The following is a 15,122-nucleotide window of genomic DNA, read 5'->3' on the forward strand; positions in this document are numbered from 1 at the left end:
GGACTGTGACCATCTGTCTCTGGGCTACAAATGAGTCGTGCCGTGCCTGGTCAGCCAGCCTGCTCCATCTCACCTGCAGCACACTCGGCCCACAAACCTCATTCATCTCCAGCAGAGAAACCCCAGTCAGCTATTCTTCTCCACCAAACATTTCTCTAGCTGAAAGCTCTGGCTGTTTTGCGGTGCCAAATGCTTCGGAGCACGGGAGTCTCTGTGGCCACCCACATTATATTCAAATGCACAAACGAGCCAAGAAGCTTTGCATAAACAACTTGGTACAATGTGCTGAGATGCTGCTGTATTTCTGCATGACAAGTTCATTACCATTTGGCCTCGGCTTACACTGATGTACAGTGAAAAAGAAAAGGGAGAGAGACAGACTCTTCACAGTTACATTAATTTATTTTATTTAATAAAAAAACAGTATCAGATTAAAAATACAAACACTTTGGGTGATTATCCAGCGTTTTCCCCTGTGTGCCTCGTAGAGCTCAAACCAACCAAGGATTGGGAGAAAAAACAAAAAAAAACCAAAAAAATAACACCAAACAATTTTGGCCGGAGCTGTAAAATAATGTTGCACCAATTAAATTACACCAAATATATTATTATACCTTTGAAATGGCTTTCAGACCAATAAATAAAAAAAAAGACAAATTCAAATAAAAAAGTCAACTTTGTATTACAAAAAAATTAAATAAAAATCACAACACTAATAATAACAATGTGCAGTCAAGTTTTTTTTTTTCTTCTCTTCTAGGAATGATAACATGCCAGTAAACATGTAACATGCCAGTAACATGCCAGTAAATCCCTACGTAACATTTCCAGTTTGGCAGCAAGCAGTCACTCACTCATTCACATTTGCACACAAGGAAGCAGGCCTGGGCAAAAGCCTCGGGAGATACGAGCCTTCAGGGTGCTCCTCACTGCCCTGCCACCGCTGGCCGAGTTCCCTTCCCTTCGGCCTGAAACCTCTACAAATCCGTTCAAGGTTTAGCACCAGATCTGCAGGGAAAGTGTCAATCAGCGTAACCCCACCGACAGGATGCTCCGTCATGTCAATGGGACAGTGCTGATTTACACCAGCTAAGGATCTGGCTCTTCTGCTCCGGGGCACAAGTTAAAAGCCATGGCTGCAAAGCACATCCTCGTTTCAGAAAGGCCGTGGAGATTACATCGAGTTGTTGTTTTAAATGCACCACAGCAAACTTTTTAACTAACTACACTGCAGAATGGGGTGTTGATTTCAGATGGGCTAAAAGAGCACATGCAGGGCCTGTGAGAAGATGGGACGCCTGAATATCATAAAGAGGTACACATCTGTAGAGAAATGACCTGCAGTTGCCCTTCCTGAGCAAATGGACAGTGAGACAAATTTCACTTGACCACCTGAGAACACATCTCAGAGATTTCATGGTATTGATGCCGTTTGCTCCAGGGCCAAATTTGGTCCAGTGTTTCACAATAAGTAAAGGTTCTCCACAGAGGCAGATTAACTGATTTAGGAAATTCAAGTTCATTCACCTTTATGCTAGGCAGCCCAGTTAATATTTAGGAGGAACCGGCAGACTTAAGTACCATGACACACAGAATAAGGAATCTGCAAGTGAAATAGCTCCCTGCCCCAGACGCCAACGATTTATGGGGTTATCCCTGATTCCCAAGGAATCCCCAGAGGAACTCTACTCTGTTCCCGCACGATCTCTAGGATTTTGGACACAGTGGGCCAAATTCTGCTTTCAGTTCCAGTTACAGGGTTGGAGTGAGAACAGAGGTTGCCCCATGCTCCTCTGCTCTGGGTATGCGTGTAGACACAAGTTTTGCAGCTGTGGATCATTTGACATCATAAGCAGAAACCTGCCACTTACTCGCACCAGTGCACCTCCAAGAAAGCCAGGGGCTATGTGCTCATGGAAATGAGACTCAAATGGGCCTTAAGATTCCAGTTTGCCCAGGCCTGCCAAACACACAGTGCCTTTCTGACATAGGCTTACATTCAGGTAATCCAGTAGACCCATGTGGTACCTTTATGGGAGTTGAAGCCTTCAGTCTGGATATTTAGATATGTCTTAGAACACAAACACATATCCTCGTTTTTTTCAAACTGGTATCATTGCACACGCAGTACCAGCTACACTATATATAGAGAGGCCCGCATTTTTATGCTAACTTTGTTAACAAATCTACCATTATCATTTCATCGCTCAGTTCTTTCTGCTCCGTTACTACCTACCTAGAAACATTTACATTTGGAGAAAGGCATCTTCTCACTAACTTTCTGACCTCTATCCATTTCCTACATGCTACAACCTTTTCCTTACCTAACATTCTGGTCGCAAACTACCAGTCACCCTCAAATACTACAAGCTAACAGCAAGGTGGCATCATTTGCTGACAGCAACTGAACTCTAGATTGGAGGGTCAGTTAACCCTGGAGACCCTTTGTTAGATCCATCTTTGTCTGGGCATTCATCTGGCTGGACATTTTGAAACAGTCACAAATTGAACGCACGGGTTGAAATGCCTTAAAAGGTCATTTAGCTGCTGATAACATCCATTCCTTCCAGTTCCCATTATCATTTCTGTGATTGTTTTTGCTGGTAGGAGTGGTAGTTGGAAACCATTTTAGGGCCTCCCGCTCACCGAAGAGCAATGGCTGCGGGAGGGGCCAGATCTGAATGTCTGCTCCACTGCTTGTCCACATACACCTCGTGAGGTTATTCTGGGGTGAGTCTCTCAAATTACATCCCAGAATGCGTTCCGAACCTCTCAGGTCACCCTGGTGGAAGGGACCACAGTGACCACCTAGCCTGGCATAATGCCAGGTAAAGATTTTGAATGTGCAATGACTGTATCGAGATGAAAAACTTCAGGCGGAAGTTTCTAAAAGACATCCAAATTTGACTTGAAGAATTCAGCTCATCTCATGATAAAGCTAATCAAATATTAATGACAAACCTCTCAAAAGGTGTGTCCCTCACTTCCAGTTTTAATTCTGTCTAGCTTTGACCTCAAGCCATCAAATCTTGATGCTTTTGTCTGCTAGATCCTGATGTGCTTTCATCACATATACAAAGACCAAAGGTTTTTCTCTGGTCAGGTAGGTAATACTTTGAGGACACAAAATTAGAGAAGTGTGAGATGGCTTTGGGGCTACTTCACTAGGAGTTCAGCTAAGTACAGTCAGGTCCTTTGAAGCAAAACCTACCATTGTCAGCAAATCAGTGACCTGGCTTACTCCATCATAAAGGTACACAGAAAAACTCCCTTCCCTCCCTTTCCATCTTCCCTCTGCTAGTTGAGCTTGTTGCAGATCTCTAGGGCTTTCTTGTAGACCTGAGTCACATCATCCATGTCTGTGAGAAGGGAAAAACTGCTGTCCCCCAGACGGTTGCGATAACGTTTTAGATACTGTGGCCGTGGGCGGTTCTGAAGTCCTTCGAAGTCTTGGATCTGGAGGAAATTTTCAGCAGAGACACAGCTCCGTATCCTCTGCCTGTTTGGCCTGTTCTCTTGCAAATCCAGCAAATCAAAGGAGTCACTGGACAAAATACTGTCATCACTAATCACGCTGGAAGGGCGACTGTAACTTCGAGGTAATGCATCCCCAGGCAGGACCACTTCTTCCATGGCCTCCAGCGTTGGTGTGTCAGGGCTAATCAAAGCAGATTCAGTGCTGCTGGTAGAATACTTGCTGTTATGTTTCAAGATGCCCTTACGCCTGCAGGAGTGGCTGTAAGACCCATTTCTGGATGGCTCTGTGACCCCCGGAGAAGTGTCACTGTTTACTGTCTCATCATTATTGTCCAAGAGTTCAGAAGATTCACTTCGTTCTGGAGAGGAGTAATACCCAGACTCCCTCTGCTGAGTCTTCTTTAAGATTCCTTTTTTTGGCATTAGTGAAGACTGCTTAGTGGCATATTTTCCCGCTACCTCTCCCTCCACAACACTTTTAATGGCTACGCCAGTCCTACACAACTCTTGCTCCAGCTTAAAAGCAGAGGGTAACACTGGGCTGACCACTCCTTCAATGAAACCTGCACTGTGAGATCGATGTTCACTGTTGCTCCTTTTCTTCAGGATGCCTTTGGGTCTCTTGGAGGTGGGTTTGGACGCATTTTCAGCTCCTCCTTCCTGGATGGACTGTGCAATGTCATTTTCCTTTTTTGATTTTTTCAGAGACCTTTGTCTCTCTAGTGTGACTTCAGGACCTTTGGGCTTAGAAAGGCACTTCATTTTGGTTTCAGTCTCTGGTTGGAGGCCAGTAGAACGGTGATGCCAATCAATGAACCTTGCCAGCAATGGGGACTCAGAGTCCCTCATGGCATCACAGTCACAAACGCTACTCTTGTAGCCCCAGTTAACCCACCAGTGGTTGGCAATGTCTTCAATGGTTGCTCGGCGTTCAGGGTTCACCATCAGCATCCATCTGATAAGACCACGAGCATCTATGGACAAAGAATGGAATATAAAATATTTAGAATACGGGCGCTCTTAGTTTTGTCAGTTTAAAATGCGTGAAGTGTGAAGCCAATCAAGTGAGCAAAAATAATGCTTCTTACAACAGGAGAAGTGAAAAGAGGCAAGGCTTTGACCATCAGTCAATGTTGGAAAATGCATTTGAGTACTACTTCTCACCAGAAGAATATGATTCACTCTGGGAAATGTACACTGGGTTATCAAAGAAATTAATATTTGTACTGTATTAGTCAGTGAATAGTTCCATATTACTGAAGGAATTCACCAACCTATCAACTCTAATAATTACAAAACTTAGAGGAAAACAAAGGGGAATTGGGATATTTTAAGTGATCTACACATTATTGCTTTTGTATTTACTTTTTCCATAAACAGTGTAGTCTTCTGTATATTTTAAAGTTATATTTTCGTAAAGAGAGCAAGAAGGCAGAAAATTGAAAGGGATGGCAAACAAACGATACAAGATAAACAGTAATTTAAATACATTATATACATAGATGTTTAAGGCTGGAAGGAGTCATTATAATCAATGACCCAGACTTAGTTGATGCTTTTCTGTCAGGTGACTGCTTAATGTTATCCTCTAAGTAGAAGTAAATGCGAACATAGTGGCATTAATTCAGATTTTGGCCCGCCTTCTTGGATAAGAGGCTGCGTCGCTCTGACCGTTCATCTTCTCTCTGCTTGTGATATACCACAGTTGTAGTTAGAGGACTGATTTGTACCAGTATGTTGTATCGGTTTACAGCTTGTCTGAACAATTCCACTTGCAATAGCTAACAGACCTTCCACTGTCATAGATCTAGGTAAAAGCCTGTTACAGCTTCCCCAAGGCAATAAAATCTGTCTGCTATAAAACTTTAATTTCAAAAGGGCTTTTGGTAAATGCTGTACCCGGATGGGAATTGATAGCAGATGAAGTCAGTAGGGGAATGAGAGATTTTTTTTCTTCATCATTCTAATATGACACCAAAACATGTTGGAAGGGGCCGGGCAAACCCTCCATTCTGAAATCCTGTCAGCTTAATACATTGCCCTCACTCCTTTTTTATACCTGAGGTCTGTGTTGGCTCACGATATTCTCCACTGCTGATCTGCCTGATGAGATTTTTGTGATCGAAACCATCAAAGGGCATCGTTCCATAAACCAGAGTGTAAAGCAATACACCAAGGGCCCAGCTGTCAACCTGAAATACAGAGACAACGCATGTGAAGCCCAGGAAAGCTGATCCCCACCCTTCTCCCTGCCATTAGCACTGCAAGAGCAGCATCACATCCAGCTGTGCCTACTGATGGGCAAACCAGTATCTAACATCTGACTAACCACAGGCAAAGCAAACAAAAGCAAACAAAGGCAGCTTGAGAACTTTCAGTATGGGAGAGACCCAAGCGAACCTACGTGTGCAATAACACTAGCATTAAGACTAACCCTCAAGCACATTATCATCGAAGACATCCCCATACCACCACGGAAAAGCTGATGCTTCTTACCTCTGGGCCTCTGTAAGGTCGTCCATTAACTATTTCAGGGGAAGCATACAGTGGGCTTCCGCAAAAGGTCTGCAGAAACTTGTCTTTATGATAAAGGTTGGAGAGTCCAAAATCAGCGATCTGCAAATAGATTTGCACAAGGCATCTGTAGTATTAACAATATCTTAATGCAACAGAAAATCCTTTCTCAGGAAAGACTTAGCTATATTTGACCCTGCTGTAGGGCAGGGATCTCAACACGGATAATCTCTCAAGTTCCCTGGGCAACCCATTATTCTATGATTTTTGACTCTTCTCTCTAAAGATCCTCCAGAGAAGGAGAAGGGTCTCCAGGCTAAATCCTCCAGATTAGGAACAAGGATGCTTCGGTTCCATTCACAGACAGGTCACTGACTGACTGCATGACCCTCAGTCAGTAATTTTATCCTGGATGAATTGCATATGCTTGCAAAGACAATCTCACACTGGGAGGCACTGGGCCTGCCATCCACTGATTGCTCTTCATCTTGTATAATCATTAATACCAAAGGAAAGCAAGCAGAAAGTACTACCGTTCTTATCACGCACATGCAAGCTGAAAGCCAAGACTTTTAAATCCAACAGGAGGAGTGAGGCAGGAGTGTCACAGGAAACTAAGCGTTATGGAAGAAAGTGATTTTTGAAATCATCTGGAACTTAGCTATGCTTGAAGGAGGGGGAAAGCGAGGCACTCGCTAACTCTTCCAGATTCAGGGACTCCGGCTGAGGAATCTGAGCTGTTAAGCACACGAGGTGTCTATCATGAGATAATAAACACAAGTCTGGTTCCTAACTGGAAACAATGGGCCCAAATCCGGCTTTTCCAACACAAACAAAACTTCCCTTGAGACTGTTGGGAATTTTGCCCATGTAGGAATTGCAGGATCAGGTCCAAATATTTTGTTTACTTCAATTCTCTGTTCTTGTTCTTACAGAACAAAGGCTCAGGATAGCAACACTAAATGCTCCCACAACCTCTGCATTTCCTTTGTTTCTCTAGCACAAGGCAACAGATCTCATTTTTTATCTTGTTTAAGACCCAAATGCTTCTGTTTCCCAGAGATACTTTTATTACTGCCCACTATCGACATAAGGCATACATAAAAGACATAAAGCACACGCATAAAAAAGGTATTATAGCTATAAGAGACGGGAGTTTTCCCTGGGTTTTCTTCACCTTATTTGTGTCTTTTCTACCAGAAAGAAGCTAAATCCAGGAATTTCCACAGGAGAAAATTCAAGAAAACACAAAGTGAACAGAAAAGAAAAGGATTTACCAGCAGCATCATTCACTCCTGGCTTTCTCATATGTGTACCATCAGTGCCTCTAACACTTGTTTAATTGCAATGTCAAGTGAACTCTTGGGAAAGAAAGTCTTTGTCTCTACTATCTGAACTCCTAAAACTACACCTAAAAATGTCACAGTTGAGACCAAAATGAGCAAAGTTGGTGAAGTATGGACAGAAGTTCCCAATTTTCTTTCTTTACCCCAAAACAGAAATATGTATATATACACTTTATCTATAAATAGATATATAGATATCGATACACAGATATAGATACTTTTATGATAGAAATATAAACTTTAAAAAAAAATACCATTTTCACAAAATTTTTAAAGTCACAGAGCAAATACGAGATTTCACGCTTCACCCTCTCCTATTTTGATGTTCTGCTTGTGCAGGTGTTCGACTGACAATTTGGACTCAAAATATACTGCTCAAAGAGCACCTGATTCCTGTTCTTTAATGTTAATTCATCTCACCATGTCCATTCATAGTTTGCATTCACTCAGTCCCCCAAACAGCATATTATCAACCCACAGCAGAAAATTCAGTCCTTAAATAAATGTGGTTTGTAAAATCTTCATTGTATGGCTGGAATGTCATTGAAAACAGCTGGTGTACAATTGCAGTCTGCAAACATATTCTCATGGCTCAGATTGCACTTAATTGCCCTAAATTCCACTTTCTTATCGAGTCACCCTGCCTGGCTTGCAGGAAGTTGGTTTTAAGCCTTATGAAGTGTACCCTGTCAATCAGGGTAAGAATGGGATCATTTCAGTGTTAAAACTTCATGCTGGTCATTGAGTTTTATTTTAGTTCAGGATGCAGCTAAGACAAGGACAAACACTGCACAGTGTGATTCCTTAAGAAAATACATTCCCTTAACACCATGGAATGTATAAAATGCATGTGGATGTGCATGAATATATATATAGGGATACACATACCATTGTTCACACTAAGAAACTCTCAGACTTGGGCATTCATGTTTTCATTTTGACCATTCAGGAAAAGAGTATTTATGTTACAGTCCACTCCCATACTCACAGACTGATGTTTATCAGCTTTTCCCATTAAAACTGTCATGCCCCCCCCCAAACAAGATTAATAGAAGCCAACATTACTTCATGTTCTTGGCACTTAAATGGAACTAAGACATCAAGTCAAAAAAACTTCCTAAATTGGGAGGAGTGGGGAAGTGGACTTTTATTCCCCTCGCTTCAGGAGGTATATCTTTCATATTTACTGTTAGCTATGATAAACCAGATGTAATTTATTGTTTAAGTGTGAACTATAAATTCCATGAAGTTCGCACTCATGGAAAGTGTCAGTTTTATCCCACTTAAAAATCTATCTCTTTGTACTGTAGACAGAGAAATAATTAGGTCTCTTAAAGCAAATGAAACATATGTGCAGTGGGTGAGACTTCCAGCAAGGTAAATCCCAATTACATACACTTACTCTGTATATATGAAACCCTCATGGGTTTTTAGTGGTTAGTCTGATTGGTGTCCCCTTACTGGCCCAAGAGAAAGTGCAGTTAGTAGGATTATGTTACTATTATACTTGCATTTTCTCTCCTTCTATCATTTTGTGGTTGATCATACAGTTTACGTCAGCCTCTGCTAGACATCTCTTTTAGGTGCCATTCCCAGCCCAGGAGCCGCCACAGCCCTACTGTGAAGAAGGAGGCCCCTCCATCGTGCCAGGCTGCATGACAGAGGTGTCCCTGGGGGTAGGTTTTGGCACAGGGCAGGGACATGGTATTTGGATAGACCACCAGAAGGCACTAATTCTCTGGCTGCTGCACTGGGCAGCAGTTTCTCTCCACCTCCCTGTACACAGTTGTGGGGATTTAGGCACTGGGGAGAGCTGCAGTGCTTGGGGACACATGGTCTTCATCAGGCCAAACTGCAGGAGCTATGGGAGAATGGAAGCAGCTACACCCTCACCCTGCTGCTAGTTCTTCTAGTAAATTCATACCTACACTGAACCAAAATCTAGCATCCTCGGTGCTTTTAAAATTAACGAAGAGAAAGAAGGCACCACCAGAAGGCTTTTTTCTAGACCACCGAAGGCAGATGCCTAAAGCCATCACGAATCTCTTCCCACAAAGAGCTTTCCAACTCAGCAGCTCAGGGCAGCTCTTTCGGTGCTTTGGGGTTGCCTTAGCACTGCTGCCTCTGTCTGACCCTACCCACCTCTGGCTGTGTTAGGATTATGAACAAAGATATCCTCTCGATGGGATGAAAATGCCAACAAGAGGCTGCTCTGCCGCTGTGCGGCGGGGGCAGCAGCTGTACCCTCCCCCAGGAACCCGGGGCGAGCAGAGGGGGCAGCTCCGAGTTACCCAGAGCTGGAGGGTGGAAGGCAGCGAGTGCCGGCAGCTGGAAGGAGAACAGAGTAAATTTTAAGGTAAACTGTGCTGTTAGCAGCTGGCACATGAATGTGACTAAGGAGAGGCTTGTACATGCTGCAGAAACCCTAATTTCATCACTGCATTATTTCCTTAAAGAATACGGCACCATGAACAAGGTAAGAAAGCAAATAACATTTTTCTACCCTGGGAGGCTGCGGTGCCTTGGTGAGGTTTAGCTCTAGGATTGTGCCCCGCTGTTGACCTCCGCAGACAGACTAGCTCCCAGGAGAAACATTCACACTCGGGGTTTCTGCTGGATAGTTGGGTGCGTATCTGGGGAGCAAGGCAAGGTACTGTTTGATTAATTGGCTGGATGAACTCCTTGTATCCCATAGATCTCCGTGCATGTTCATTCTCACAAGAGTTTTAAACTCATTTTATTCACTTGTGTTTGCTGTATTTAGGGGTTTTAAGTAATAGCTTGCAGGAAATATTACTGCATACACCAAGTCCCTGAAAAACATAATTATATACCACAGATCAGATCACTTTCTTCCCCTCATCACCCTCCACCTCTGGCCTGTGGACCTGCAGAACTCTTCAAAACACGTAATTTTTTGTCAGCTTTCAGACACTGGTGTTTCCTAGTTGCTGTACCCCAACACATGACTCCATTTCCAGAGACTTTTACCCACTATCGTAACTCTTAAAAGAAAGCTGACTATGTCTCCATCCACTGCTTCACGACCTAAAATTAGCTAAAATTTCAGAATGGTTTCTGATTTAGTGTAGTATTGAGTAAAATGGCTTGGGCCCCTTTTAGGTCAGATAATAATTTCTAATGGATTACTTGTCCTCTTCATTTCCTGTTCTAAAAGTCTTGCTTAACTTGCTACACGTGGCTCTAGTTTTACAATATCTTATTTTTTCCTCACATTACTATGACATGTTTGTGTATATCATAATGTATAGATCACTGGCTTCTTCAGAAACATGTATTTAGTTGCACATTGCACCCAAGAACAAAGAGATTCCTTTCATTTTCTCATTCTTAAAATCAAACTGCCAATTTTATAAGTGCTTTGTAATCCACTGAATGAAATATAAATACTGGGAAAGTACAGATAAGACTACCACTCCATTTCTAGAAAATGCCTTCCACTGAGTATTTGAAGCCATCAATCAATACCAAACCCCAAACTGAGTATTTCTCTTTTTCCGTCTGAATAAACCATATACTAATACTCTCAGAATGAGGACCTGATAAATTTACTCCTAATAAATAATTTACAGCTCCATATGTGTTTCCTTGTCAATGGCTACTGTTTACTGAAACAGAAAAAAAAGAAGGGAAGAAAAAAAAGAAAAAGTGGGAAGTAAAATTCTGTGTGTAATATGGAAACCACAGTAACATATTCAAAGCTTCAGCATCAGGGATATAGTGGCAGTGTGCTTAACATCAAGTATTCAAAGCTGATCTTAGTCACGAGGTGTAAAAAAAGAGAGCAGGGAGAAAAAGGAAAACAATACAAAAAGTCATCTCTTGAAGTAAATCAAATTCAAACACTATTGATAGTAAGATGTATGCAATTCCTCGGTCTATTTTTTAGCTTCATTTTCACCCTTTGCAGAAATAGTTCCCAGGGGACAAGAAGGGAGCTTGCAGCCACCCACCCACGCTGAGGCAGCCTTGCCCGTTCAGAGGCGTGCCTTACGCTTGGCAGAGAAGTAACTGAGGAAAGGCTTGAAATATGCAAAATACCTACACGGCAGCTTAAACACAGTGCAGTTCAGGAAAGGGAAGCCTTCAAGAAAAAGATGTCAAAATGATTGGAAGGGATGTGGGGAGTTGCAGCTACCCGACTTTCCTCCACAGCAGTGCCACTCGCTATGGCAGCTGAAATGCATCTGTGGTTCTGAAGCCCCTGGGTCACCTCCATGGTCTGGAGGCGAACACAACACGACCCGTCCCTGCCCCATCCTCCCGCTCTCCCCGCAGGACGATTAGACTCCCATAAAGAAGCGAGGGGAGGGAGCGGAGCCTTCTGACAAAGCACAGCTCCCCGGAGGCTTGGGGAACTGATTGGTTTTGCATATGAGGACCACAGTGTGGAGATCCAGGCCACCGCAGCTAGCAAATTCCCCAAATTCCTCTTTTCTCTCAAGAATTCTCTGATTAGCTGGGAAGATAGTTTGGCGTGCAATGCGGAAAGAAAGGTCACCCTGCCTGCGGAAGCCTGTTTCGTATACAATGTCCTAGAAAGGCTACTTTTTGTTTTCAGTGCTGCTGAGAACAGCTCGGGCTGCTGCGGCCAGTCTCCCTGTAGGAACAGGAGTGGGGAGGTTCGCTCTAACACTGGATGTTAACAGCAAAACGCCCAAGTATTGCATTGGATGGGCCTTCTGCAAAAACCTATTTTTAGAAACCACATATTTATGTGCCTTTAATCCACTAGTTGATCCAAGTTAGCTTCTGTCATCAGCGTTACACAGATGGCAGCTACCATATGTTACTTTCCGTTTCCATTGCGCATCAGCTTAAAATGAAGACAATCTCTCCAGTGTGAAGCGCAGAAGGCAGTGCGTGCAGCCCTGTGGCTTTCAGTGGAGACAAAATGAAGATCCAGGCTATTTAGATACTTGGCTACACAGGGAGCCCCTCGATTGCTTTGTTAATTAAGCAAGGATGCCCAAGCGTCAGTACAAACTCCATGGCGTCCCTCCCTCTGTTTGCCCATAGATGAGCAGACCCAGCCACCCTCACATCCAGCTACCCAGGGAGGAACAAAATGGAAAGTGAAACAGGTTCAGCCACCTGGAAACTACACTCATCTCTGCATTATTTATCTTTGTGCTACAGCTATTAGGAAAAAAAAGAGAAGAAGGGAAAAAAGGTCATTCCCATGCTTTCACTGGGGAGAAATGACATGGAAATGACATCACTGACATCACTATCCAAAGTATACGTTTGTGTCTGGAGTTCCAAGGCCATTTCCTAATGAAGCACATGTGCTTTACTAGGTTTATTTTGAAACTCTATTTGCTTATTTTCCAGCCATGATCAAAAGGACATTCAGAGTGTTCTGTAGGAGGCACTTGAACCCTGTAGACCAGCAGAGTTTTTTCCTAGCCCCAGCAGCAGCCAGCAATAATATCATTTGTACAATAAACCCGACTGCACGAAATGCTCTGCTGTTTCCTACCAATAAATAGATGCTGTTTTGGGAATCATGGCCCATGGGTGGCAGGACAGGACCTTCTCCCCCAAATTATGCAAAGCTTCATTTACTGTGTATGACTCTTCACCAGTAGTGCTCCTTCCCCAACCTCCAAACCCCTGAGCCTCTTGCAGATGCTGTTGCTTAGTAGCTGTTGCCATAACACTGGCTCTTCTAATACCTCGGATAAAAATGTTACAAAACATGCAAATCCATTCTGAGAAGCTGAGAAAAAGAATCCTACCTTAATATTAAAATTGTCATCAAGAAGGATGTTTTCCAGTTTTAGGTCCCTGTGAACAACACCGTTCTGAAACAAGGAAGAAAAAAACAAGGGGAAGAACATGAGAAAATATTGGGAAAATTAAAGGTGAGCTGGCAGGGTGGTCTTTGCATCTACATTTCAGGGCTGACTTCACTGTCATAACACTCACGGCCCAGTGACTAGTGACAGGCAATGTATTAGTCACTTGGTGTGTGGTTAAGGGAAGAATGACTGGAATCTGTCCTCCCACAAAGCCTTTAAAACAGCAGGGGTGGGGGGTGGGGGGCTGGGGGTGTCTTTTCGGAACTTAATTCCAGCCCGGATCCTACCCCCACTGCGTGAAAGCAATATATTCTTCCCAGGCACCAGAAAACAATATCTGTCAATGACGTTAGTCCTTACAAAAGCCCTCGTTCCTCCAATGTGCAGCCACGTGGATCAGGGGAGTTATAATCCTAAAGGACTGTAAATGTTAGGGATGGAAGCGAACAAGCTGGGTTTAGGTCAGAGCCTTCTTTAAAGAAATTGGGGAAAAATTAACTGCACAGGGAAGGACACTGCAGCTTTTCAGCGCTGCACAGTGAGGACTTTGAAAACTGCCCTTGTTTATCAGAATTCAAGTGGAGATTAAAGCATTTAAGAATTCAAATAAAAAATGGTGTTAGCTGCTCATCGCCTTTAGCCTCATGCAAGTTTTGGCTCTATGCAGTTGGTTCATAAGCAGGGATAAAGGGTCCATGATGACAGCCAGTCAGCTACCTTGGGTTTAATTGCTTAAATTGTCATTCTAGTGGGTACCATGATGGATAAAGTCATTAGCAAAGGGTATCTTTCTAGTACTCCTGCTCCATCTGGAAAAGTTACTTTTGCCTCTCCAGAATGAGTACATACTAAAGCTCATACTTGAACAGTCGTACCTTTCTCTTGGCTTTTTTCTTTTGTATATTTCATCTCCTATTCTAAAGTTGTTCACTTGTATATTCAAATTGCAAACTATCATTCGTTTGAATGTATTAACATTAATGTTGTAGCAGTTCTATGGGATGCCTTTTCTAGTTTATGTTGTTAATTATTTTTTTTTAATGTCAGGAGAATTATTTCCAAGGCAAAAATGCAATGTAGGGCTAATGTAAGGGAGTGGCTGGTATCTGCCATAACACCAGAAAACATCCTTAGTCTTTAAAAACAGGCAGTGAACTACTGTAGCACTTTTAATGAAGATCTCCTGATGTACAGATATAATCACATGCTGTCATACTTAATAATGAATGCTGTTGCCTCAGACATGCTTTGAAATATATAAGTCACTACTCAGCCTTCAAATAGCATTTTTTAATATCAAATCCTTTGCTCACCTTGTGGCAGTAATGTACAGCAGAGACTATTTGTCGAAAGAAGTGTCTTGTCTCTCTTTCACTCAATCGCCGCCTCTCACTAATGTAATCATACAACTCTCCTTTACTTGCATACTCCATGATGATCACAATCTTATCTTTATTTTCAAACACTGCACGGGATAAAAGAAAAAAAAAAAAAGATGACAGTTGAGTCAATACACTTGAAAACTGACACTTTAAAGGGTGAAGAAGACTTAGGATAACTGAACACATCCTATGTCATCACTGCAGCCTGAAGAGATGTACTACCAACCCCACTGCAAAAAGCAAGCTCCAAAGCTAAAGTTTTCCAGAGGATGATTACAACATTTCAGACCAAGAGAAGGAAGTTGAGGCTATCTTCACTTTCATACAGCTACATGAAAGAAGGTCTTTGCCTCTATAATATGGGGTCCCAGGGTGGCAAAGTCAACTTGATCCTAATGAGGTGAGGTCTACACTTGTGCCGGCGACATGTGAATACTAACCCTGGCTCCAACAGGGACTGCCTGTTGCCAGTAGTCCTCTTGAGGCCAGAGGACAGAAGGAAACAGGAGCTATGACATCATTTGTAAAGGGTTAATAGAAGGCATAATAACCCTTGTCTTCGACGACTGGCTGATACA

General features: G+C 42.8%; 1 protein-coding gene across 1 annotated transcript in view; it reads right to left on the minus strand.

The window, feature by feature from the left end:
• Nucleotides 1-469: 469 nt before the first annotated feature.
• Nucleotides 470-15,122, minus strand: part of NUAK1 (NUAK family kinase 1) — a gene marked incomplete at its 5' end in the record, with an annotated part of 49,721 nt that continues 35,068 nt past the window's right edge. Inside the window, 5 exons of the mRNA XM_082309588.1 lie at nt 470-4,451; nt 5,537-5,669; nt 5,974-6,093; nt 13,100-13,165; nt 14,476-14,627. Of these exons, the coding sequence (XP_082165714.1) occupies nt 3,298-4,451; nt 5,537-5,669; nt 5,974-6,093; nt 13,100-13,165; nt 14,476-14,627 (1,625 nt within the window). The 3' untranslated portion in view covers nt 470-3,297. The remainder of the gene's footprint in view (nt 4,452-5,536; nt 5,670-5,973; nt 6,094-13,099; nt 13,166-14,475; nt 14,628-15,122) is intronic.

This window comes from Platalea leucorodia (assembly GCF_965183815.1).
Source record: "Platalea leucorodia genome assembly, chromosome: 4".
NCBI classification, from domain to species: Eukaryota; Metazoa; Chordata; class Aves; order Pelecaniformes; family Threskiornithidae; genus Platalea; species Platalea leucorodia.